The sequence below is a fragment of the Varroa destructor genome, unplaced genomic scaffold (genome assembly GCF_002443255.2).
Source record: "Varroa destructor unplaced genomic scaffold, Vdes_3.0 BEIS01000006.1, whole genome shotgun sequence".
In the NCBI taxonomy this organism is placed as follows: domain Eukaryota; kingdom Metazoa; phylum Arthropoda; class Arachnida; order Mesostigmata; family Varroidae; genus Varroa; species Varroa destructor.
The window spans coordinates 18,849,086-18,876,189 of record NW_019211459.1 but is presented as its reverse complement, the minus strand read 5'-3'; the positions used below and the strand labels follow the sequence as shown (position 1 = coordinate 18,876,189).

At 40.8% G+C, this 27,104-nt stretch overlaps 2 protein-coding genes, 1 long non-coding RNA gene and 1 other non-coding gene across 8 annotated transcripts; 2 read left to right on the top strand and 2 right to left on the bottom strand.

The window, feature by feature from the left end:
- Window positions 1-683: 683 nt before the first annotated feature.
- On the top strand, window positions 684-12,094 carry LOC111252332 (uncharacterized). The gene is made up of 10 exons (XM_022810019.2): window positions 684-1,719; window positions 3,535-3,676; window positions 5,570-5,961; window positions 6,145-6,279; window positions 6,405-6,712; window positions 7,084-7,246; window positions 7,595-7,890; window positions 8,226-8,755; window positions 8,928-9,191; window positions 11,132-12,094. The coding sequence occupies exons 1-10, from the start codon at window positions 1,705-1,707 to the stop codon at window positions 11,356-11,358; spliced, it is 2,472 nt and encodes an 823-aa protein (XP_022665754.1). The 5' UTR covers window positions 684-1,704; the 3' UTR covers window positions 11,359-12,094.
- On the bottom strand, window positions 2,629-2,701 carry TRNAR-UCG (transfer RNA arginine (anticodon UCG)). Its single transcript has one exon. It is a non-coding gene; the product is annotated as a tRNA-Arg (tRNA).
- LOC111252333 (bone morphogenetic protein 1-like) lies at window positions 12,060-19,176 on the bottom strand. Of its 4 annotated transcripts, none has more exons than XR_002674164.2 (8): window positions 18,779-19,176; window positions 17,616-17,831; window positions 17,061-17,271; window positions 16,438-16,891; window positions 15,972-16,289; window positions 15,585-15,807; window positions 14,435-15,013; window positions 12,060-14,141 (listed from the first exon to the last, which is right to left on the bottom strand). XR_002674164.2 is itself a non-coding variant. In XM_022810022.2 (8 exons), the coding sequence occupies exons 1-7, from the start codon at window positions 18,882-18,884 to the stop codon at window positions 14,949-14,951; spliced, it is 1,593 nt and encodes a 530-aa protein (XP_022665757.1). In that variant the 5' UTR covers window positions 18,885-19,176; the 3' UTR covers window positions 12,060-14,593; window positions 14,911-14,948. The 4 variants fall into 4 exon arrangements, 3 of the variants coding, with proteins under 3 accessions (XP_022665757.1, XP_022665758.1, XP_022665756.1); XM_022810022.2 differs by having other exon boundaries at window positions 12,060-14,593; window positions 14,911-15,013; XM_022810023.2 differs by having other exon boundaries at window positions 14,911-15,013.
- Window positions 17,671-21,774, top strand: LOC111252336 (uncharacterized). 2 transcript variants are annotated; one of them, XR_015329549.1, is made up of 5 exons: window positions 17,671-17,794; window positions 17,954-18,008; window positions 18,408-18,475; window positions 19,114-19,265; window positions 19,656-21,774. It is a non-coding gene; the product is annotated as an uncharacterized LOC111252336 (long non-coding RNA). The 2 variants fall into 2 exon arrangements; XR_002674165.2 differs by having other exon boundaries at window positions 19,114-19,435.
- The last annotated feature ends 5,330 nt before the right edge of the window (window positions 21,775-27,104 follow it).

Sequence of the window (27,104 nt, the reverse complement as noted above, 5' to 3'; positions counted from 1 at the left end):
GTCCTTTCATGCTACTAGGAAGAACTTCGTTGCACGCAAAGGGCAAACGCATAACGGGGCTGATTTCGAGCCTCGTTACTTTAAGCATGAGTTCGCTAGAAGCGCCTACGTAAGACGCGGTCAATATACATTAAAGTCATTAAGACCGTTGCTTTCATGGACCAGATTATTTCCGAATGACCCATGAAGTATAAATAAATTTACCAACAGTTTAGTTATTATCGTTAGTAGATCTACAGTTAAAGGTAGGATGCACGGTAAATGTTCGAGTACGCAAAATACGCCTGCACAGACAAGTACTGAACTCTTCAATACTTCAATACAATATCTTTTCATCTCGAGACTTCCTGGCTGCGTTAAGCCCATTTCAAAAGTTTTTTTTTGTTTAATTCAAAGGCCTCAAACATACATAAATGCTCATAAAATTTAAAATTCTTCGCATGATTTTATTAAATGTCAACAGAGCCACTAATAAACAGTATTTTAGGATTGTAACTATCCGGCCAAAAAAAGTTCGAAAATATTTTGAGTTTAGCCTTCGGTGCCGCCAATGTATATTGCTCCACTCGGCTGTAAGCGTTACCCGATGCGTTCATTTATTGCGAATGAAGCTCTAGAACCGGGCCTAGCAGACGACACTTACAACAACCATAACAACAACAACAACAACAGCAGCAGCAGCAGCAGCATTTCTGGTAGTAGCGTAACACACTTGTTAGCTACGTGTAGAATGCAGTGACCATCTAGTTGCTTGAGCGCCATCTAGGAAGCCCCTGTGAGCTGGGGGACGATCGAGAGACTTCACAGGAATAGAAGAACGGCCTGTCCGGTGCCTGTGTTGGTTGCCCGTTCTGCTGCTTTGCTGTACGCTCTGCTGTTATTATTATTGTTGTCGTCTTTCGCCTCGATTTGCCTGCCGCCACCGCCGCTGCTGGCGCCGACCGACAATGGTGTGCGTTTCGCGCTCCGTTCCATGAGCGCCAGCTCTGCGAAACTGTGGGACATAGGAGCTACCTGTGCAGTGTAGTGCGTCCTGCGAACTGGATGCTGGCTGGCGGTAGGTAGGTCGACAAGATCACATCAAAAGTTATATCAAAAGTAATAACAACCTCGATTATCTATCAGCGTTCGTACCGTTTCGTCGTATATTGAGCTCGCGATACTTGCTGTGCTTGTTCTTGTTTGGATAAGTGTGTCTGATTGTGCGCAATCAAGTGGAATCACCCTCTGCGAAGCGACGGCCAGCTAATGTGTGAACGTGTCGACAGCGTGTTGTTATACGTCGTTTATTGTACACCACGCAGAAAGATTCAGAAAGAGAAAACCGTTTCTGGTTGTCGTTTTGTTTCGTGAACTGTTTCTGTTGCTGGTGCTGATTCTTCGTTTGCCAGTGTCACCCTATTTGCTACTGCGATCACCACTGCTGTTTCGTTGTCAACGCTGCGGCCGTCTCGATTGACCACCGTCAGCGGCCACTTACCCAGCAACTGCGGCTATCCGGCCATGTCTTCTCGGCAGTGTGTGCGCACAACAACAACAACAACAACGACAACGCCAACAACAACGACGACGACGACGACAACGACGACGACGGCGGCGGCGGCGGCGACAACAACAACAGCAACAACAACAACCACCTTCTACAATAGAGAGTCGGTGATCTTATCTGGTGTGTGAAATATAGAAAGTGAAGCCCGCGGCCGGATGTTAGCGCCAAGGGTAGGTATCTGATCCACAATTGCACTAGTCCTACAGTTTTCATTACCTGTACTGTTACAGAAATTATCATAGGCATATCTCATCATCTCGTTGGTTTGTTTCTTTTGCCAGCGCTTCTAATGAGCGCTAAATTCGTGTGCGTCTCAGCAGACGCCGCTAGCAGGGGGTAAGAAATGGTTCTGCCGAGTTAGGACATATTGTTGACGAAGGCCCGTCTGGCTATTATGGCTAATGCCAGCACAGCGGGTAATGTTAATATTGTAACTAAACCAGCGCAACCCCCACGATCACATGGCTGCCGTGCCGTATCCGCATGTATCTAGTTAGATGAGTATGTCTCGGTGGGGGTACCGAAATGGCGGGCGGCGGTCTGCTCCGACAACACAATAGAGCAACGCAAGCGAGCGATACTGGGGAGATGCTTTCCGTTAGAGCAAACATCGCGCAGTCATGCCCCCCCAATGAAAAAGGAATATTATACAAAAACAAGTTAGGGTTTAAGAAAACAGCTGACTATTTTTTAAACTTGAAACAAGTGGTAGCACCCTCCCAGTAATTGTATTTATGCTTCAGTGTGCAGGCCGCTTGTAGGGCGTAATATTGTCGGAAAACCTTTGAGAGCAATAGGCAACTTAGCATTTATGCTTATTGCCGTCACTCGTTTTTCTTATATCTCATGGTATTTTTAATTCATTAATGAAATGCAGAGGTTAATCTGATTAATATAAGGCCCGCATTGATTGGAAAATTACTACACGGGACTACCACATTGACTGCATATGATTAAATGATCTCGAAAACTATGTATAGAGTTAGTAGGATTATTATAGTATAGTATTATTGTAGTACCTGATCCCTATTATTTAGTACTATCGAAAAAAAGTAAGATATCAAAAAATAAAAAAGTACCGTCCTCGACAGGACTCGAACCTGCAATCTTCTGATTCGAAGTCAGACGCCTTATCCATTAGGCCACGAGGACTTATGATATATCAGACAATCTACTGGTAGGAGCTGCAGTATTGAGAAAGCTACAAATAGCGATACCGTTAGCTTTTAAGTGTGTTATAACACAATTTCATTATTCGAAGTTTTAAACTTATTTCGATTTTGCATGTGCCTAGAAGGACAATTAATTTACTGGAGGTCATTATTATAGGTTGGCATGATCGGACATATTTTTAAAACTGGAGTAACATAATGCCAGTGCAATTTTCAATGTTCGTCTATAATTGGCGGTCTACGTTAATAAGCTGGTGCTTTTATTCCGAAAAAAATTCTCCTAATCGGTGTGAAACCGCCTTGCAATTAGCTATCGGGGAAAACTGAATTTAACATGAATTCAAATGTATTCAGTGAGTTAATGAAGAACAGAATAATACGTAGTACATTAATTATTAGATTTGCCGATACTACATAATTAAATAAAACAAAATGGGAAAAAATCAGTGTTTTTAATGAGATTATTTTATTTGCGAAAACTGGAAGACTTATGGAATTAGCTCTTGTTGAGATTAATGTTTCACTAATTTTATTAATGTTTCATTAATTGGTTTACCTTACATCAATGTATGTAAATATAATAAAAGCTGAAATAACCTATTTGAAATGCAGACCTATGTATAGGTCTGCATTTCAAATAGGTTGTATGTATATTAATGCAGTTCTATTCGTCAGCAAAATGATCCAAGAAAGTACTTTCTATCTGATTTAGAGCTGTTCACTTCATGGGCTTATTGTAGCAAAGGACATTCGTCATTCTGAGATACTGATGTGCCGTTGCCGTTGTACTGTTCCCTCTATAATGTTTAATAGTTTCAGCTAGAGGTCGGCAGTCGCTTGGAGCTTGAGGAGGCCGGCGTATGGTATCCAGTTCGCGTGATCCGTACAGATTCCGACAGAGTCTTGGTGCATTTCGAGGGCTGGAGTCCACGACACGACCGATGGATTGATCGAGGTATGCGTCCACGTCTCTTGTGCTGCTTCCTTTTCACCGAACGCAGCTGCGGTCCTGATGTCAGCAGTAACACAGCTTGAATAAGTTAACCATAAGATGAAACTTCCACGATCGTTACGCTGACTTCATGTTATAACCTGATACATTAAATATATAAGCACATTTATTACGAAGTTCCTTTTCTTCCGTGATCGAAGTATGATTACTTATTTCTCACCAGTCGGTTAGAGATTTGAACTCAACAAAAACTATTTTTATTCGGTAGTGTCCAGTAATTAAAGCTAAAGCTAAACCTGTTTCAGCTGGACACTGGGTCAACGAAGAACAGAAGGCATTTGTAATCTCTAATCAACTTTGTTAAGCGTAAACGTTTTTTTGAATCTAGATTATTACGACAGCGACGGTAATGTTACTTAGTAACTAGTAACAGCACCTTTATACCTGCATGATTACGAACGACACCTGTCGGATACTATCCATATAGTGCACCAATGGTTGAAAAAAAGTACTAGCTAACCAGTGCTACTACTACTGGACACTTTTCTCAGAACTATCATAAACACTGCAGTACGAGACCAAATGAACGGTGACTCAAAATGGCGTAATTTTAATTGTTAATTGTGATCAGATTTTGTTAAGAAATAGTAACAAAATCCTCAAAGTTGTGCCGCAACAATGATTATTATGAGCTACAATGAGGACATTGTTATCTCCTTCAATTTGTGAATTTTACAACTCAGTCTGGCCGTGCCTTGTGCATTCATTCGCTTAGTTTTTATGGCATGCCCACATTATTGCATTTCTTGCTGGCTTCTGCATCCATTTACCTAGCTAAAACTCGATCAATGAACATCCTATAACGTCGCGTGCGTGCATTATGGATGTGCGCTCTGCTGGGTCGCGAGAGAACTGTATTCTTCGCTGTTGTCTTACGTTACCGCTTTGCAGCTGTGCGATTTATTTTCTAAATTCTATTACCATTGTAAATTGTGGATTGATCTCGTCAGTGTTGAACTTAGTTGCACAGTTTTATCGTACGACCCGATACCTGTATTTTTCATGAGCCCACTCTTCCCTTTTCCTGTAGCCTGTTGAGTCAATTACAGGTAGCAGTCAACTCTAGCTAAGACAAACCTTCCTTTCTACTGATGGACTCCGTGTTTGTTGTTGTTGTTTTCGCTCCTAGGTGATTTTTATGCTGGCAAAGAAGCCAAGCGGCCTCCATACCTAATAGTCATCAGTACTAAGGGTAAAACAAATACAGTTTAACTAGCGCCACCTGCCGGCAATTGTAACTGTAACAATACCAGCCAGGCTCTTTTCAAAGAAAGGGAGGTAAAAGGAGGGGATGGGTAAAGGCCAGAAAGATCGTACACATGAAGGTCGTGTAGCTACAAGGTCAAGTGCACTCACGTCATGGCTTACATAATAATGAAGTCGAAAGAGATTCATTAGTCAGAGGTTGTGAGATTCTTCATGCCGAAGGCTGGCCAAAATGAAATATTACCCCTCTCATATATATACATAGAGAGATCTGCAGTTACAAAGAAGAATGCACTTCCACGCGTGCCATCATTGGTTTGGCCTCACCGCGCCGCCTGATGGCCGTGCGGCCAGTCGCTTCAACAGTAGCCCGATTGTTGTTGCGGCTACTCAGCATTGGTTAGACTGCATACAACTGATGTACTGCTATGGATAGATTTTGTGGTAGCCGCTTTTTCTGGTCGCTGAGATTATGAACGAATAGCAGAAAGAACAATACGCCAACGGTGACGGTGACATATTTCGTGGTATCGTTGGCCTAGCCGTTTTCTGCGGCCCCTTTTACATCTACGAAAACCGATTTGATCAATGTCATGAACAAAAGCAATTCGATTACTACTGTATTTACAGAAAGCAGAAATATTCGAGGAAGGCGACGACAGATGATGACCCGGAAGAAGCGCTCGGCAGTCCCGTCAGCGCCTACCAGTGAAGATGAAACCAAGAGTAAGGACAAAGATCGGGACAAGGAAAAAGAGAAAGACAAAAACAGTACAGCAATAACTGCGGCGCCACGTGAGCGACGATCGACAACAGCGGCGGCCTCGGCAGCAACAGCTGCAGCAGCCCAAAATCAATCATTTGATAACACTGCGAAGGATAAAGATAACGGCAGGGAGCCCAGCAATAGTAATAAGGAAAGTCGCACGGGAGGTGGATCAACTACGCGGACGAGCAGTGGTGCATCCCAGCGAAGACTGAGTGGCCTCATCGGTAATCGTCGATCAGGACAACAGCTGAAGGTTGGTCCATTGGTTAAATAAATAATACTGTAACGCAATGTTCGTAACGCAAATATGGGATAATAATCGTTATAATAATTAGTGGTCTGCGTTACCGAAGTTTAATTGCCAGTTGCCCATAGTATTCGTAACTGATCGTTGTACATTCGAAATTATCGATGTGTCTGTTGTCGTAATTGTTAGGTTGGAGGAGTGTTCCGAGCAGGAATTCGACGAACTCCTAGAAAATCAATAGATCAAGTCCAGGAAAAGGAAAAAGAACTTTCACCTTCAAAGGAAAAGGATACCAAGGACGCGCTATCTGCTCAGAATGATAAGGTGAAGTATATTTTGTAATACTTGTTATCCTACGTTAGATGTCAGTCAGCTGTTTTATGCATTCTGTCGTATTATTCAAGTAACTACTAGGAAGCATGATAATAACGATATTTTTACTATGGAAGGCTCGACTACACGATTCAAAAGATTCGAGGGCTACGAGACCTATGCCCGAGGCACAGATCACAGTTAATCCACCAACCACTGCACCGCCGGTTGGCTGGGCCTACGAAGTAGTCACGAAGGCAGAGGATCTTGTTCCAAAGAAGGCCTTCACGATTAATGAAGACCACAATGAATTTAAATGTTCCCGTCCAAACTGTAATAAAAGCTTTCGTAAAGAGAAGCTCCTTGCAAGCCATCTTAAGCATTATCATAATCTTCCCGAGACGGGTGAATTATCCCAACAAAAGCCTCAGTCACCAAAACGCGGGTAAGTATTCTATATGTTTGGAGGGGTTGTCAAGTCACGTTTATAGATTTCTGTTAACAAGGGTTCCATATGACTATTCAGAGATCAGACTTGTAGATCTATTCTGTAAACAAATTGATTGGAGAAGTTAAATCTTCGATAATCTGTTATCTTAAATGCATGTAAACCTAGTACAAAGTTAGTATAATTTAGGTGCCTACTCATAAGACGTGAGTAAATAAATAAAAAGGGAAACGTATGCAAGCCACTGAGGCTCAGCCTAGCAATTATATTTTATTGATCTATATCTGGCAATATTTACAAGTTTATTTTACATCCACATTGCAAGGTATCGCTGAATGCTTTGGACAACTTTGCACTTTTGTTTGCAGAGCTAACGAAGCAAGCTCAAGTGAAGATCAGCCTGCCGCCAAACGACGTAGGGGGCGAAGAAGCCGAAACGAAATCGAAGAGGCTTTGCGAAATAAGGAACAGCAGGAAGCGATTGCCAAGGCTAAACAAGCACAGTCCGGGATAGGAGCATCCGCTAAGGAGGTACGTAAGAAAAATATTCTTTCGATTACTAAGTAATAGTTGACATAATGATCAATAATCGAGGAAACTGCAAATTGTTTTACCAGCTCTTCTCTACTTATATTTTTCTGTATTTTGGCTGTTAGTAAGTTAAAGCGTATATAACGATTAAAGTATTTCCAAACAACTGGATGCCAAAGATCAGCTGAACAAGAATCCACGTTTAGCACTGCTTTCTTGTAAATATATATTTTAGATAAATCTGTTGGTGTGGATTCATGACCTGGGTCAAGATTATATATATATATATATATCATTGTAAAGTTGTAAAAGTTTTTTGACGGTTTTCACTTGAACGAACATTAACAGTCGAAGGATATGGCAGCTGATCTGGGAACCGAAAGCTCTTCTTCGACGGATATCTCGAATGCGACGATTGTTGATCACCAGCTTGATCAAGTCGAACCACAGCAACAAACGACTAATGTACCAGACCAAGGCTCCATTCTGGCCGGTCAACATGCAACGTGCTTAGCTACCACAGTGACAACTCTTATAACTTCCGAAGTTACCGCGCCGTCAACACCTATAACAACACTTTCGACAACAACAACGCCCGCAGTCCCACCAAAGACTCCTCTTTACGGCCGTGTTGGTCAAAATCGGTTAGTCTGTCGGATTAATACGCGCTGGACATAAGTGATAAGCGGACCTTATGAAGGCTTAATCTGTGACTACTGTTATTAATTCGTGTAATAATAAGTCAATGAACATTGTATTGTAACTACCCTCTTCCGTATTCTATTTCACTTTTTTCTTTTTTTTTTCTTAAATATCTCCAGTGTCAAAGTGGGGAAATGAACAAAAAAGCTGACGCTAAACCAAACCCCTAGTAATTGAAGCGAGGCAGAGATTGTTATTTGATTATTCTCTTGTACTACATTCTGTATAGCATGTTAACAAGGCATCATTGGTTCCTTGTTGCCTTTGCGTGCTACAGGTTCGTTCCCATACCGGAGCCGTTGGTTTTGGGTCGCGAGAAACGAAAAGTGGTCAAAACCGAACGCATGCAGGAGGCAGAAGGGGTACTCCTACGGCGTACGACACAACCCCGAGCCAACACTGCCGCGAGCCACGGAGACGTTCTTGCACGCGACACAGCGACAAGTCAAAAAGAACACCACAACAATCGAGATCGCCGACGCAGGAGCCATCCGGAGTCACACATACAAACGAAGGAGAAGTCAGTGGAAGAGGCCGCATCCCAGGCAGATGAGACGGTCGATGTGACACTCAAACATGATCAGGCTGTTTCAGACGATGATGGAGCGACAACGCCTGGTGCAGAAAAATCCGGTGGACAGCATTTTTGCAATACAAACACGTCTCCGCACACGTCGCATTATCGGCTTCCACAGGATAGTTTCGTTGAAAAGGATATGGTGCATTGTATGTGTGACGTTGACGAGGAGAGCGGCTTGATGATGCAGTGTGACATCTGCCTTTGTTGGCAACACGGAAGCTGCTTCGGTAGGTTACTTGAAGATGGTCATGTTGACAGCAGTTTTATAATTGCTGTGAGCCTATTGCAACGACCCTGTTATATTATAAATAATAGTTAACTCAGCCTTTGGCATATAAATGTTCTATTCCCAATCTCACATATTCGATTTTTGTCATTTCTCCTGCCCTAACCAAAAAGGTATTGAAAATGAGCAGCTGGTTCCAGAGCGTTACGTATGCGTTGCATGCTCTAATGCCCGGCGTGTTTGGGCCTCTCAGGCTCAAAAACAAGCAGCTTTCCGAGCGATGACAGAGGGACGGTTACCTGGTCTTGCTCCGGGGTTGCCGATAACTCCGTCGCCACGTTTCATTAATTTAGCACGCGTAGCAGAAGTAATGGCCCGTTTAAAACGTGGAATGCAGGGTGTGGAAAGGCGGGTGATGAGGATCGCCCACGACTCAAGTGAGTACTGATTCATTAAGAGAATGCAGGCATTTTCTAATCTAAATTCACTTTTCATAGTTTCTGATGACGAAGTTAACTGCGTAAATTAGTTTGTAGTCTGTGCGTTCATTCCCTGAAAATAATATAGGAAATACCACGCATATACTTCCAGTTATAGAAAATAGGACTCACGTGCAGTACTCATTTTCTCAATATAGGTCATGGGCTCTATGGGAAGAGACTATTGATGTACCTTTTTTTTGCTATGAATTTTGCGAAAACATTTCATATGTCTATGATTATGATTTCGGTAGTATTCAAGAATCTCTTGACGATGTTTGACGTGTCAGAATCACTACTCTTACAGCCGCAGGAAAGGCCATCATTATAGATCGACCTTTTCAATATCTATCGAAAGGAAAGTCAGATATAAATTTTGGTCTGCCTTTTTGTACCTCATGTGAGGGCAAGCAGCAGAGTGCGTTGGAGCTAAAGAAAAGCGAAAAAAAGTTGCCAAAATGTCCTTCGACCATGTTCATGGTTCTATAATTTTTGAGTAAAGATTTGACACTATTTGATTTTTTTACGATGGCAACACTGTAACAGGCTACGTATCTAATATCAATCTACTTAGGAATCTAATTTAAATTGGATGAGGTCGGGGAAGACACTGCATAGTTACCCTGATAGATGGCAATCACGGAGATGTTACAGCAGGCGAATTTGTCAATTGGGTCGTTAAAGCTGGCGATGCTGCCGCTGCTACTACAAAATGGGCAATAAAACCGCCATCGTTTTGGATAACAACGATAATAACTTTAAAGAGATGTTCGTCGATTGTCTCACTCATCAACAGGCAGGACAAGCAATTCGGCTGTAGTCGCTTGTCCTTTAACATATGTCAGAAACTTTGATTTGGATAAGTTCATTTGTACTTTTTACTTTTTCTAACTTTGTGAAACCCGGCTGAAACGTTGTGCTGCGTGGAGCACAACATGCGCCGTATGCTTAAAGTATTTTATGCAATTAAATGCATAAGTGTAATTACACTTATGCACTTAATTGCATTCTGAAGCTTATGCTACCTATGTTAAACTATTGTCCGGCGTTCGCTTGCGCGACATATAAAATGCAAAATTGTTCAACAGATAATTTTAGTCCATGTCCTCTGGTTCATCTATAAAAGTTTAGCAAAGTCTACTGGACACTAGATTTCCCTTGTGAATTATTTACATGCTTGTTTATTTTTATGGCATATACGTATATTTTTACTGTTATTGACCGTGGCAATATATGCACTGGTGAGTTTATATAGGGCCCAGTATAGCAGCTTAAACACCAGGGTGTTACAATAGAATGCAAAGTTCTATTTCTAAGGAAGACTTCGAGCCTTTGTTAAAATTATGTGTCAAAGTAACGTTTTTGAGAATGGTATTGTCGCTTACTATAACAACTCGCAAATGCATAAAAAAAAGCGCCTAAAAGGCGTTCGACATTAATTTTACTTCTCCGGAACTGAATATAGATATAGAATACTTACAAAGACGCAATAGTTAAGAAATAGAAAATGAACCCTCGTTTCTGACTGATGGCAGATGGAAACAAACTAATAGAATTTACCGTTTCATTATAATAACAAAGTTCAGTACCATTAAATAATAGAAGCGCAAACGAACCATGTGAAAGCTGCACCCGTCAGTTGTATGAAGTTGTCGATACTACGATAGATAACATTATGCCCGTGCAACGAAACCAAAACAGGTCAATATCAGATTCAATGTCTGTTTCAAAAGGTGTCAAAAGTTACATCCTATAATGTATGTTACCCGTATTTTAGTTTTACTTTACCACATAATTTGTACCACAAACTTCGGGTAGAACAAAATCGACTTTTAATGCGTACTGTATAATTAATAGATAATGTAACCACCGTAATGTTGTATTTTTAACGTTTGCAGATATTCCTGCTATGGAGAAACGGATCCTGCTCGCGGTCGCAGCAGGCGATGTGGAACGTGCTCACCGTCAGTTGGACGCGTGTGAACGAATTGTAGAAGCCATCGATCGTCTAGCAGGTGACGGTGGGGCGTGCAGTGGCACAAGTGAGGCTCTAATCCTTCGGAGCACAGTTAAAAGCGTGCTCAAAGACCTAGCAGCTGTACAACGGCTGACCTTGTATAAGTAATATGTCATGCAAATCTAATCGCCTCCGTTAATCTGTAGCCACATTGAATGCGTAATGTATATATTCGGTAATACATGAATCAATGAGCCTCTTGTATAGGCTACTATACAACAGGATGCGCATAAGATTGTTTTTTCGGGTTAGATAAATGTGTGAAAAAACTGCGACAAGCATGACAAAGGCTCAGCTAAACTTGAGGCATCGTCGTATGTAAGAAATTGGATGGCATTAGCGGCAGTCAAACAGGATGATCGTTGTGCAGTTCTGTAGTTGGAAAATTAATTATAATGTAATTAAATTTAGCTGTCAATTTTCAGTTGGTTCTTTTCAAAATGCAAGGAAATCGCGCAATGCAGCATCATGGGCATGATCTTGTTGGATACAATTAAATGTAGTAGTAATAGCAAATTTGTTGCGATGAAAAACTGGACCGAGAACTCTTATAAAGGGTTATTGAATGACTCAACGTTGAATGAAATGAGATAGTATCTATAGTTAATTATGTAACTATTATGAAGGATAAGAAGTGCCACTAATTTAGATGTTTGTGCGTAGAACAATTATCGTATTACACTGACTACAGGTGAATGACACCTGTTTCTTGTGTCTGTTGAACGGGAGTGAGAGCTAATGTCAAACGAAGAAAGAAATTTGAAAATTAAATTGAAATGACATCTGCACTCAAGAGGAATTGTTGTAAATAAATGAAAATGGCTTCGGCTTTATTGAGTTCCTATACAGCGTGTATTTGTTTATCCAGATAGGTGAATTGTAAGGGTATTCAGAAGTCACTCCGTTGAAAACCTGCTATTGAATCATAATTACGAAAACACTAACCTCGTTCTATCTATGACACAGTTTATTATTATGACACAGTTTAGTTATGTTTGCACCGAAATTTGTGATTATAGCGGTTTGTTGGGCTGACATATCATGGATCTTCGAGTTGGCTTTAGTTAAGTTCATAAACGATTCTCTGATATGTTGCCCAGAATGGATTCACTTGTTTAGATTCGCGTGTTTACAGGGTAACTTTACCTTATGAGAGTAATTAAAACGCCTACCGTATATCTGGCCGTCGAAAACGTATTGACCGTTTCAACTCGAAATTAAAGAAAATATCTTTTATATTTTAAAATAACACTACGAAATTGGATATGCGCCATTTTTATCCTTTACTGTAGAATTCATGTAGCTTTTGGGCGAAAAACTGCAAGCAAAAGAAATTTTTGAACCCTTGTATTGACACCATTAAGGGAATCCTGCAAAGCCGGAAATAAATGATAGTCTGATGGTGTAAAATTTTGACTACAGGTCCTATTCATTCAAATTTCGCGTCCGAAAAAATTGAGAATTTTCCGGCTAATAATGTATATGGATGGAAAATATTCACTAATTCTGGTCGATTTATCGATAGCTTACCGAAATCTTGTTAGTTGTTCAGATGAATTATTTTGCCAAATGGCAGTAACTCATAATATACAGTTCCGTTTCAATTTGATCGGACACAAAGTTCTTTTCTTTGCCGCCGGTCTGGCCTTCGCTACAGATTGTAAAGCACAGATTTTTTTATTTGCACAGCATTGTTGCATGTAATCTGTTTTTAATCACCCGTAATCAACCGCTATCAATAATTCACTTTCTGTAGACAGAAATACGATTGGATAAATACTTCTGCGTAAAAAAAATATCAGACCTTTTGTAGCCAGCTTTTCTCAAACGTTTCAAACCTGTGTGATGGTCGATGTTTAGTTTCTTGGCAATATTGTTTTTTTTTTCTTTCTTTCGCAAAAATTTCATCAACTATGTTCGCAACTGGTCCGTTACGAGGAGCATCTCTTATATCGAAATTTCTAAAACGAAGGCGGTACAAGCATCTTTAGGCCGTTTCTTCCAATAAAGCATTTTGATCATAAGTAGCACAAATTGTTCCATAGTCCTGGGCAGCTTTTTGTCTTTATCGAAATAGAACTGTTAGAGAGAAAGCAATTTTTTGCACAGTCTTACTCATCTTCAAGGTGCGCTTTATCAGGTCTGAATTAATGCATCTCGACCATTGTAGCACATCTACTACTTCCAACTCTTGGCTTTCAGATGACATCAACGCCAATTCGATGCGACACATATAACTTGAGATATGTAATTTTAAAGCCATTTAACTATGGCTTCGGGTGGAAAATATCTTTCATTTAGCCAGCATAATGACATATATATGAGATTCTTTGCATATCATATTCATCAAATGGAGTTGGATATATAGCAAAAGTTCTCTCTTTATATTTTTTATGGTAATCACTATTATTCACTGTTACGAGCATCGGTGTCGATAACTGTTATATAGAGTCATTATTTTTATCATCGTTATCATATTAGCAAAATACATCATCTCATATCTACACCATACAGTAGTGCGGTGGCACTGATAAATGCTGCCTTTATATTTTTTTTTGCTAGTAATAATATACAGTCTTTCTAAAGGCTCCCGGACACGTCTACTTACACTGGGGTTAATGATAGTTGAAATGATTCCTTGCGGGGGTGCACTTTTTCACGCTGGCGCTCCGTGCGTGAGTAAAGTAAAACCTCAGCCGTAGAGTTTTGGTTGTTTCCGTTGTTAATTTTCTTCAGGCTACGTACATATTTGTTATCGCATGAAAGTAAACGAGTTACTCCCTATATCCCAGTTTCGTTTGCGTATTTCTGTTGACTCTGGTAGCGGATATAGTGCTAAAGTAACGATTTGTCGTGGAACACGCACAGCGGGCGGTTTGAAATTCCATTACCTAGGCGCATTTAAGAAGAAGTGCCTATGTCGAACGTTATCGTTATAGGGTTTCATACAGGATTATAGCTCAATAAGTGCATGACGACATGATATGATTGAAGAATCATTTTGGAACCACATTGAAATACTTCTATACATAACGAACTTTCTAAAGACAGTGCACAAAAAGGTTCGAGCAAGATCTATTTGCTTGTATTCCAAAACACACATAATTGTTAAAGGTTTCGATCGAATAGTTTTTCATACCAAAGCGATTTTGGTTCTTCAACAAAACTTGTAGATAATACGTACAAATATCTACCACTAGGTCTGCTCTTTTTCTTCTTCTTCAATGTGAATAAATATAGACCCGTTAAGCAAAATGTTAGAGCAGATGCTTCATCCTTCACTGTATATTGTGTTAGACTGAGTGATCGACTACCACACGCATCGTGCTAGGTTTTATTTTATCTGAAAAGATAGATGAAAAAAGTTTTGAAAAACTTCGATATACAGCTATAGAAAATTCGTTATGCGATATATGTCCTTGATGTGGTTTGGATCAGTGACCCTTGCGCGGAAATAGAGAAACAAGACTTCGTGCCGTTCCATAGACGTCCATCAATTATGAAACCTACTGCAGGTGAATTGCGAATGATTAAATAAGAACTGCACCCGTGAAACTGCCCTCCTTTATCGGCAAGTATAGCGAAGTGTTTACACAAGACTATCTGGAGACAACCAAACACTTATATCGTGGCGCAGTACATCTAAGCAAACGGCGTTACCTTATGTTGGCGCTTACGTGACAGCCTGCACGGACCAATTAGTTGTCACGCTCAGCTTTCGTGTCAACGAACGGCTCGAACGTTGTTTCATAGCTACTGCAATCTAAAAGAGTAAACAAACAGCCTAAGTTATGCGGGCGACTCGAGCGAAGAGTGAGTCTACAGAATAACGTGCATGAAGCGTACTCATGCTGAGCATAGATGGTTTTGTTTAATGTAGCTGCTTCGACTGCCAAGTTTACATAAACGAATCTATGTAATTGTAACAAACCTTGATCAGGAATCTACTTATTACAAAGACTGACATTTTCAGAGCAAGCAACCTGACAATCAACTTATATCTGATAAGGGCTAATTTTTAGAATCAGCAATCTTGAAAAGAAAGTTGAAAACATTGACGCTGCTCGAACAGAGTTAACGCTTTACCGAAAAAAACTGACTACGTGTACTAAATGTAAATGAAGTGCGGGTTTATTATGCGTTTTTGGTCGACAAAGCAAGTGTGTGACTTTTTTCTTTGTTTTGAGAACAGTTCCTGCGTATATGAGTTAAGGCACATTCTATATAAGCTTTAAGCACTCAGTTCAAACTACAATAGCGATGAATTTTTCTAGACGTTTATCAATTTATAAAATCAAAGTTAATTATATCCTTTTTTTGCGTTGTTCACAAACCTTTGTCATTTCGAGAGACGCAGTCCGACCCATTTAGAGGAAGTTGATGGGTGCGATTACTGTGTGTAGACGGCGGCGGAACGTGACGCGCTTCAAACAAAAATGTTATCGAACTTCCGTCGAGGCTGCCAACGGTCGAAGTGAAGTCGACCAGCATCCGATTTGAGGATGATTCGAATTCAGCGCGAGGCGCGTCTAATGCGGGCCGATTTGTATCGCATAACTAAAATCATTGTGTAATAGACATGCATGACCACCTTCTTTTTATTTGTCCTTAAAAAAATGAATATATATATATATATAACGAACAAGATCTGCAATAAATCGTTGATGAACTATGACAAACTTTAGTGATAAATCTGGAAGTATTTGCCAATGCTACAATACCTTGCTAAGAATGAAACGAGGATCGGGCTCGGCTGCATCATAGATCCTCACAGCTTCTGCGCAGAATGTGACCCTTTCAACTCGAAATTGTGAGAAAGCGACACGAATCCGTTCTCCAGATGGAGCTGATAACCGAAACTGGCAGGACGTATTTGCAGGGTACCACGAGCGAATGGAATTAAATGTGGACGGTGAAACCGACAATGCTCGTTGTATGATGCATGAACCACTTGGCCCTATTCCCAGCGCTCCTCCTGGCATGCTTCCCCGATGTAGCTCAATTGTTTCGCCTTCTCCCGAATCGTAGACGCTATCCGCCTAAAAAATGTTTTATCATATTTATATGTATATATAGTTCCTACAAGTTAATATGCATATATAAATTCTACAAATTAATTGAACAAGTTAAAAAATACTAGTTATGGGGATTCGATAAATGATAGGACTAGCGTACTCGGCTACATACTTTGAAGTGAAACCCCGTGTTGAGTAAAGGCCCTGCAGGTGATGTAACAAAGGTGACGAGCATCTCTGAGCCGGACGCAACGATATTCGACTTCAATCTGCCTCGGCCACAAAGCGTCGCTATGACTGGGTGATCATCAGTAGGACCATCGTGGATGCGGACATAGTCAAAAAGACAGTCAGATGGCTCTCGTGAAATCGGTCGTGGGAAGCACATCAGCAGATTGTCACAGCGCAGGCCGTCTACATCAAAGAATACAAGATCGAGGCCTACAAGACTCTGGCGTACGCTGATCCGATAGCGACAGTTGAGGTTGCGCGGGTAAATGCCGGGATAGGCTGGGCTTTGCACGAAGCATCGGCCTGGAGCGCAATCCTTAAACAGCCGCTGGCAGTACGTGTTCGGCACCGGCTGGCCTCGCCGGTGGGGATACAGATTGGAGTATTGACCATATCTGGACCACAAATATGAAAAAGAAAACTTTCTACATATAATTATATATAATTTAAAGGAAATATGCAATGCTTAATTTTTTTAGAAACAATTCGGCCTTCCTTTTAGAGTCATAATGGCACAGTCATGTATATTTTGACAGGCCGAGGGAATTCCCTATAGTTTCTAACCTGGACGCTACTTCTTGCTGCTGCTTTACGGTCGCCTCGAAATGTATATACGTGTCGGCCTCGTACACGTCAACGTGGAAGACGACCTTAACGTATGGCGTTTCCGAAATGAACGTCTTTGGCGAATCGATTTCGCCACAGTAGAAGCCGGGGCCGTCGCGGTTCGAGATGTTTGTTTCACGGGCATAGCCATCCACAATCTGCATATATCCTGTAATTTGCGAACCGACAGAGTAAAGTGTAAACCATTAGTAAGTTGTAAGTAAACATAGGCCTTTCCGTTTTGTAAAAAAGAAGCAAAGAGACAAAACCGGAAAATGCTCCAGTCAAACGGACCTTCTAATATAATGACTTCGTGTTATGGTTTTCAGTAACTGTATCCTAAGCGCGACTCCAATTTTTTTTATCTCTAGTAAAATATATAAATGTTTTTATTATAAACGAGTGTGTGTTACCATATATTTCGTTGGTACACCTCGCTTTTGAAACCTTTCAATGTCGACGTCTCTGAAAAAGGTTTACTGTTTATTGGGTCTAGTTATATTTTGAGCCTACCTCCTTGGCATAACTGCCGGTCATCAGAAGGTGCCCCGACACGAAGCCTTGTGAAGCGCACAAAGACAACCCAGTCATCACGAGCCGGACGGACGCGAATACGATAAGCGCAATGAAGGGGTTTTCCGCGGTTTCGTTCGTTCAACACGGGAAGCTCGACGCTCTGGTAGATGTCTACGGTACGAGAGCATTTTTCCGATGAGTACTCCGTATCGTCTGTTGAGTAAAACCACGGAAGAGCATATATATTCAGAACTAATGCACATATGGCTAAACACATCCAATAGTGTGTACACGTGTGGGAATCGAAAGAGTAAAATTTAAATATATTTTTTCAGAGTGTTCGTTAAGAAGTCAACCGCAACTACCTGTTTAATCCAAGAGCTTACAACGGTAAGTCTACATTTTCTTTTGAAGTCCTAATTTTCTTTTGATTTTTCTTAGTGACAGTGTTATTTATCTTAGACTCTTAGTAATGAGTCTCTTGGCGCTTGGTAATGCTTCCATCTGTGAGGTGATTACTTCATCATCGAATATATTTAGACAGTGAAAACATATAACACTACGACTTCAAATGTAGCCAAGGACAGTTGTAATAGGTTTTCTCAAATTTACAAAGGATAAGGCGCTCTTTCAATGTGGTTTCTATCCCCCGGTATTGACTAGTGAAACAAGCCAAAACCCTTTGATATATAACATCAAAATAGAAATCCTTTGTTTGCCGTTATCGCTAAAAACGGCAATTGTTTACCGGCGGTTGTATTCCGTTTGCTCAGAATCAACCTTTTTCAGGGCATCACGGACTCGTAGTAAGAGTGCACAGCTACATGGAATCATGCAGGATCTATTCGATGTTATTGGTGAGAAAAAGTTGAACCCGACGTCGTAACGGATTGCTTAACAGTCTAGTTATCATTGATACCATGAAATCGAATGCAGCTATCGAAGTTTACTGCCAGTTAAACAAATTTCTTATTACAGTACAGGAAGTTTGTTAGAGTATTTATATCTGTAAGCGCTGTGTTGCAGATGTTGGTACTATCACTCGTGTAATAAACCTTTTTTTGTTAGATCATATATAACTATATCGACTAAGAGAGTGATCAGAATTTTTAACCGAATCATATGCATATTTTGATCAGGAATTCAACAACACTTTATACCGTTGCGTGATTCTGCAATATCCTGTGATTGCCATTCGCGCGCTTCAGCTAGCAACAGCGCGCTCACTATGAACAAGATCGCCCACCGTAGCTCCTGTAGAAGCATCACTCTTGGCCAGTTTCAGTTTTGGCCGTATAATTGAATCCAGTCTATCGTGTATTATTACCGAAACACACAACTCCTCAATTTTCTGCAGACCACTGCAATTCTAGTTGCATGAAAATCATTAAGCACCGAAAGAAGAGCTTTTATTGGGCGTAACGCCCGCTGTTTTACTACTTTATTCTAATAAGGCATCTCCTGTTTCGCCAATTATATCCTACTCGTGTCCTAGATATCACAACACTGTCGTCTGCGTGTAGGACCGCGTACGCAGTCCAGGTCGACGAATGAACATCGCCCGCCGTGCTAGCGCATCTCGCTCTGTCCTGTCAGCTCTGCTCCCCTCATCGAGGTAGCAGCAACCACTAGCGCCCCCATTTGGAGGTAGACGACCAAAAAGAGATGGATGAAATCTAAAGGGATCTGAAGATGGGGTCGTCTGGGTGTACTCCCGCTTCCTTCTCATCAGTTACTTGCCAAGTATTCTGTGCGACGATTTCAGCCAGCAGCGCTGTTTTGTTGTCTAGACAATCTACAAAGAATGCGTTCACGCTGTACGAAACGAAGCTATATCGCAACTAGCTGGCGAAAGTTTTATTTTTTAGGCAATTTATCCATCCCACCTCATATCTCTATGTATATAGCAATACCGACATTTTTGTTGCTTCTCTCAAGCTGACTAATGCATTCATCATTGGATAATTTATATGCTAAAGATCTGGATGATTTCGAGTTCGCTCTGGTTTTTTTGTGTGTGCCTCTGTTTCTTTGTAGGTGAGAGACTCTATCTTGTCTGTCCAGCCGATATACTCTTTCAACGCTATCGTACCCTCATGGCGAGGTGAAGCGAAGTGAGGGACATCCTGAGTAAGTTAGGCTGGGGTTGATGTGCGTCTGCGGGATGAAGCCGTAGTGGAGCACCCATTACGCAGATGCTCGTGTACTCTGTTCTTCGCATTCGCTAGTCTATACCCTCCTGGCGAACCCCTTCCCTCGCTCCCCCAGTTCGTTCATCTCTATTTCGTTCTTACAAAGGCGGAGGATGGCGAATAAGATCGCAGCGAGAGAGTGGAGCACCCTCTCCCGAAGCAGTGCAGGGAAGGGTAACAAAATATGAAGTACGATTTACTAAAGTAAATGAAGTACTGAAGTTTGAGTTAGTAGCTAATCTAAAAAAGAACTAGTTAATTTTGAATGTGTTTAATAAATTAGACTGCTGGGGAAATGCATTCTGACTCGACGCGGTCGAGAAAAATGTGTTGAGTACACCTATTCTTATATTTTATAATATTTAGACTAACATTTTTATTTGCGCACATTGTGTATACTTCTGTACTTCATAATGGCCTTCAACGATTGTGTAAAGCAATTCAAGAACCATATAGACTCGTAGGTAATCGACATTGACTCCAATGATGTCTATACTATTTTGAAGTTTAAGCACTTACCGCTAGGTGTTCTAAGAAACAGCAGAATCCACCAGAATGTTATCTGGAGCCGAATAATTATGCTGAAGTTCTTTGAAAACTATCCTGATGTTCAATACGAACCTCAACGATATCACTTAGGGAAAAAGATCAGGCTTACAGGACAGAGTAAGCAGTTAGACTAAGCAAGAACATGCCCAGCATTCATACGGCTGTTACAAATATCACATGAGACGAAGGTCAATCAGAAGGAGACAAGACGTAGTGCCTGTTTGCTTGAGCCATAACGGCCCATGATCCATCGATGCGACGCAGTGGCGACGCACTCATGCTCAACGAATTACCCTTGACGTAACTGATGACCGCATTTCGTAGCTGCCGGATTAAGGCGTCGGCGTTAAATTTGGTGACGATAAAAGACTAAGTTTTCTAAACACCCTAATTTTCGATAACTGTGAAACCATATCCGGAATATGCAAAAAAAATAATAAACAATGCGTAGGATCCCCTCCGCGATACATTTCACTATAGCAATTATTATAATTAGATACAAATACACTTGTACTACTTTTATTGTCTCTGCGGTTCAGTTTCCTATGTGCTTTAACGAGCTGTTCCGCCGCTTGTTTCACCCTGCATTTTAGCAGTGCATTGAGTCTCAAATAGTGATTGAGTTGTGGCTTTACCTTCTGATATGATATTCAGGGAGATATGGACCATGATCTTGAGTATATCTGCCATTACGAAAAGTATAATTATAATTCCTGTGTTGTAAAAGGACATACGCGTTCTTGTTTTTATTTTCCTATTTCTGACTGATTACAATGAGAAATAAAACGCGGCATATCGACCAGGAAGTAACAAGAGGCTATAGGCAACAGAGGGAGCAAATGATGAACTCTAAAGTAGTGGCAATTTTGCAGAAATATCAAGCACAGTCTCTCCAACATATTGAAATGTCCTAAAACTGTGTGGCTTCCTTGAAACAAGCTTCGTTTCACTATGTTCATATAGATATATTGTTGATTGTATATTATCCAAGAGAGTCAAATATTATTAGAAATAATTAAATCTTGAAAAAACTCAGTACCATTTGCAACTGTCAATCTACCTATTTTTTAATCTTCTCTGGTCGTGTTCGACATTAGGCGAATTAGTCATTTTACAGTAATATATATATATTTTGCATGCTTTAGTATAATTCAATTGTGAGTAAACACGTATTTTTCGTCGACTTGTTATAACGAAGTGTAAAAAAACGTTCTATAGACTACTCAATCGAAAGATCAGTCTCTGCTTCTTGACAACGGGTCATTTAACGGCAAGAATGAGCTGGTTTCTTATTTAGAACCAAGTGAGTTCGACCCATGCGGTGAGGGGCTGCAGTTCGTGATGAAAAACTAAAGACGAAACTATTGATAGAATGCACACAACTTGACTTCCTTTAAATTTAGTCAATGAGAATAAAAGCAATAAATTACTATCGTTCCTATTTATCCAAGTTTATTTTTTACGTCACAAACAACGCATGTATCTTTCTATAAACTTACTGACAAAATAACAGCAGAGCCATATTGACCGTAAGCAGCGTGCAATCTTCTTTCAGCCTTAGTTCTATTGTTTAATAGGCACAGCTTTTTCCTCTTGAGACATTTGTATCATTAGGTCTTGTTTCTGTCTAGAATTTGTGCAATGTCATGCGCTTAAATTATACGCCATTAACATGACAACCGGACACTGAAGCCGTATCAAGAGCCCCAGTCACTTCGACACGAAACTTCTTGCCTGCATTTGATAATTCTGTACGCTACGTACCATTGATCATTAAGGCTACCTACTCGTTTACCTTAGTCCAATGTAACTATAAAATGAGATTGCGGTTAACGATGATCCCAGTATGAGAAGGTTTGCGGTATCAATCGAATGAATGTAATAACTTTAACAATGAAAAAAACAAAAATACTACTCTGTTAGTTCCCGGAACGCGTCAGTGGCATCAGCAAGTGTCACTTTTGAGTGAGCTGACAATTCGAATCGGAACGGTTTGTTGTTCCTAGAGATTTTCGGTTAAACAAACAGGTAGAAACGGAACACGTAATTCATTCGTATCCATAAACAGATTTGACCCAATTGCACGCTACAGAGTTCCTGCATTTCAGACGCTTCGGTAGTTGACAAATGACTTCATAATGAAGCTCTAGAAGAAGTCCAACGGATACTTTACAGCCGTCAATAAACGAAAGGCATTCATTTTAGGCATTGTTAGCTTCTTCTAGATGCCCGGCCAGTAAATTGTGGAGGCTTGATGAACTAAATCGTAACCTAACCCAATGTAGTGGTAAACAGCTGACCAATAAGTGATCTACGACTATAATTAGGATTAAGATCAGCTCAATCGTAGTAACGGTGAGATTTTCGATCATGTACATGGTCTCTGGAAAGGTTTCAAAGCCAGGTTATTGGAATTACATGAACTTTACCGAAGGATCAAATTTGTTGAACAAGAAGTTCTACAGAGCGACTATTATAAGCATGTTTATTAATCTATATATAGTAAGTGTATTGCTTATTTAGTTTGCTCGAGTGTAGATACTTCAAAATAAAGTCATATCAGTACGTCCGTACAGCGTCTGCACGAGACGTCCGTCGTGGGATGCCCCGCGAGTTTCAAGTTCACAGCGCCAATAAAATTTCTTACCACGGTGGCATATGCTGCATTATGCCAAGTTTCAGAGTCAGTTAGCGCACAATTGGTGTTTTCACCATTTGACGCTTTTTCAATAAAGCCATTTAACCAAGCGAAGTCTCTACCTTTTTTTTCGTTTCATCCAAAATTAATGAGTATATGTAACTTAATTTGTAGCACAGTCGATGACGAAAATCTGTAGAAAGTTTTGTTACCTTACGAGATGGCTTTGCATGTCCCTATAAAGTAGAGCGTTTGGGGTTTAAGCTGTTACAATTGGGGGGCAACTTTCGTCAAAATCGGCTGCAGTCGGCAATCTCATCGCTACGCCTTTTTTGAAAAGAAAGTTTGCACACCCTGCTACATCGATTGTAAGTTTACGAATTTAGCTATAATTTACCTATTATGTATAATGTATGTATGCGCTTGTCCTGCGGTCAGCTATTAACGGTATTCGTCGGGGTGTTGCATCGATCGCCTGTCTGGCTAGATGGCTTTGAAGTCACATATCTCAAGCAGTACTAACTGTGTCAGGTCGGCCTTGTTATCATTTGAAAACTAAAATCTACATATATCAGATGTGCCACAGTTGTCGGAATGCCTTTATTTAGGCTCGAAATTTCGCCTCTGGAAGATGAGTAAAATCTTCATAAAAATTTGCTGTATTTTATAATTTTATTACGATTAAGGCACGAAAACTGGCCAAATCATAAAAAAAAAATATGCTATTTACAGTCAGAGTGTGTTAACGAAAGAAATCGCTCTGTTCTCTTCGTTCTGATAGTTTTCATGTGAAAAATACTTTTTAGAATAATCGAATAATTTCGAAAAAACGTGGTGGAACTATCGCGAAAATTTAGCATGACCCACAAGTGGATACCGGTAAAGAACTAAACACCCACCGCTATACAATTTTTAACCATTTGAAGAGATTTGTTTACAAAAAAAGAGCTCAGCTCTTGGGGCCTCACGAGTTGATCGAGAAGAGTCTTCTCCATCGCCTTCCGTCTGCGAAATTTTCCAGAAACGCAGCAAACTCAAGCCATCTTCAAGGTGACAGTGATTATTAACAGTGGTGACAGTGAATTAGTGTCTCACACGCGAAAATAATGTTCAATAGAAAAAATGTGCTGCACAATCTGTGGCCAGTTCAGATTGATACAATCATATGTTCGATGGGCATTAACGAATCGTGCATATTGTTGTCCATGAAGACAGTTAATTCGGATATCCACTGTCAACCACTGGCAGGATGACGAAAAATCACTGAAAAATTGATCAGAATTAGTAAATTAGGAAAGCAAAGCGTAGTCTTTCACTCATAATGATTCGGCAAAAATCATTATAAGTTCTGCAGTGATAGGGGCTATTGGCTAATAACCGAAATGGCAGTAGTTGATCGACTAAAATGGTTGCTTTTCGAGTTATTGTTTCAAGACACAAAAACAGTTATTTCGACTTTGGCTCAATACTTTTTTCGGCAAGCCAATATAATTTGATAGGTAGCGAAGCGTAATCTAGCTCATAGTACAGAACGAAATGGAGGTCTGTATTCGTTGCTATTCAACGGCAGCAGCGATGTTAGCTATTTACAGCTGACCGTTAGACGTGCTAAAAGCTCTATGCACGAAGGCTCATTTTGCGGAACACTTCAGAATACACGAGGATGAATATGGCAAAGCCGCAGCAGACAAACGAAACACGAAATCTCCTTATAGCAATCACTGCTGATACCTGTCGCGATCGATCGTAACAAAGTTGAACAGAAATGAGCGCAGGCCACGTGTCCTTAATTAATATTCTCTGTACTAACAAGTATCTTATCAAATCATTCCAAAGCGCTTACAACAGAATAGCTTTTTCGTCTAATTTTAATAGGCCATATTACTAACAAAAACCTAGTTGTGCTCGACCTTGAATAGAAGCACTCATTTTACGTCACGTTTTATCGAAGTTTCCACCTCTGCATCATCGTGCGCCCGATTGACGCGTGCAATAATAATCAACCAACCAACCAACCAACCAATATCGTCTCAGATTCAATAGATCAGGTTTAGTACGTCCCTTCTGTGCTATCATACCTGGGCTATTTATAGAAGGCTAGTGTTTTGTACAAGCTGTGACGATAACAGATCCCAGAAGAAGCAATGTAAAGCCGACTAAAGATACCAGCTCGAGCTCAAGGCTACGGCGAACAAGATTCTGTGGTGCCTCAGTCGATGGTGTCACAGCTCTTCAATAATTCAATGACTTCGCTTAATAGGAACCGCTGCAAGCCGAGGAAACAATAAGGACTACCGAATATATTAATTTGGATTCTTCACATTCAAAAGGAAACTGGTTTCGTCAATTCCGGCAATTATAATCAACGGAATTCGATCATTCTAAGGGGGGACAACTAATGAAATACAGGCTGCACGTAGCACAAGGGGCAGTGAACGTTCGAACAAACAAGTGTGAACTTTTCATACAATATGACAAGATAGAGGAGGTAGTGATAAGTTCCGATACTACATTTGATTGCATTCAATGAAAGATCATTTGTATGATAAAGTGTTTAGTTCTAAATAACGCAATGTTTGCATCACCAACTTTAGGAACGGCTGACGTATAGGCGTTCAGGTTTTTCCTGTATCAATGACTTTCGGTTTGGAAAGTAAAACAATATTCGAACTGTAAAAGTAGACTTACGAAAATACAGAACACATTGAGAGCTCATCGTTTCTTTAGGCTCGTTCCCAGTGACGCAAAATCTAAAGAATTCGAGCGTTCAGGCTGGCGCCTACAATCCGATATATATCAAATCAATATCAAACATTTTAAGGTTATCTATACTGGTAAAATGCCACCGATAACCGGTAAATGAATTCGCTGAACTACCCATTAAGAACGTTGCCTTACGCTTACGGTTGTGCCTGTTGCTGGACCCGTGAAGTCACAATATCTTCATTCGATACATATCTATATTTTGTTGGACGGACCTGTTGCAAGCATCATTTTCTTTCGCCACACCCTTAACATGCAAAGCAGAATCGTATTGCTTGTACTAATGGAACACAGCCGTGGCTGAATATCCAGCATAAAGCTCGCGTGTCCTGTACCCCTAGCGGATCCTGGCGCAATTCATGTTCGTGTAGTCAAGGTTCAACGTCGTTAACCAGTAAGTTCTGGAGACGGCCTTCTTGTGGGCGGAATCAATTTTAAATACTCTTACAGAGATTCTGCTGTTCTGTTTTGCAGTCCTGACTAGCGAGTGAGAAATGGGTTTCCGCAACTTTTCAGGTCAATGAAAAAAAAAAGCTAGTATTTTTGACACGCGAATAACCGTACATTGTTAAAGTATCATCTTCCTGTCTCTGACACTTTCCTTCTAATTAGCGTTTCGATAGTTGTAATCTTATCAGAATGCAGATATACGCGCTAACGAGCGTCCGTTTCAAGCGCGACATATGAAATACGTGAACGGCACAATCACGCGTCCACGTGCGAGCATCAGTACGAGGTTGAATGGACCTTGGACCAAACGTGCAGTTGTAACTTGTAAATTCTGGAGCTGGCTGTAAACGCTAGAGCGCCTAAGAAACTTTGCATAACACAAAGAATCGGGGAATACGTATTATGTTTCCATATACGCAAGTAATTTGGCCAGCTGTATCGATATGTGGGACCATTGCATCTACGAGTAAATTTTTCTGGGTTGTTTTTTTCGGCTCGCAATCGCCGTCATCAGCAGTCACTATCAGAGAACAGTCCGCGTTAAGGAGAACGATGATACGGATTGTTACATCAAATTGCTACAGTCGATCGCGAACAGCGACCGGTCGTCGCTAAACAGATTTCAATTTAGCCGCCCCTGCCCTGCTATTAGCCATTTATCCGTAGTCCACGCAGTGAAGGACTTATTCCAGTGCTACCATCGCAGGAACGCCAGCCACCGTTGTGACTATGAGAAAAGGCGAAGTGGAAGACAAGGCCGCCGCTGCTGTCGTTGTCATCATCATCATCATCGAAATCGCAGTAACTCGAAAAGAGCGTGTGAGAGGGAACTCGGCGCTGAAAAAGGTCAAACGACCAAAAGGCTCAGTGGCCAAGCTCTCACGGCGCTACACT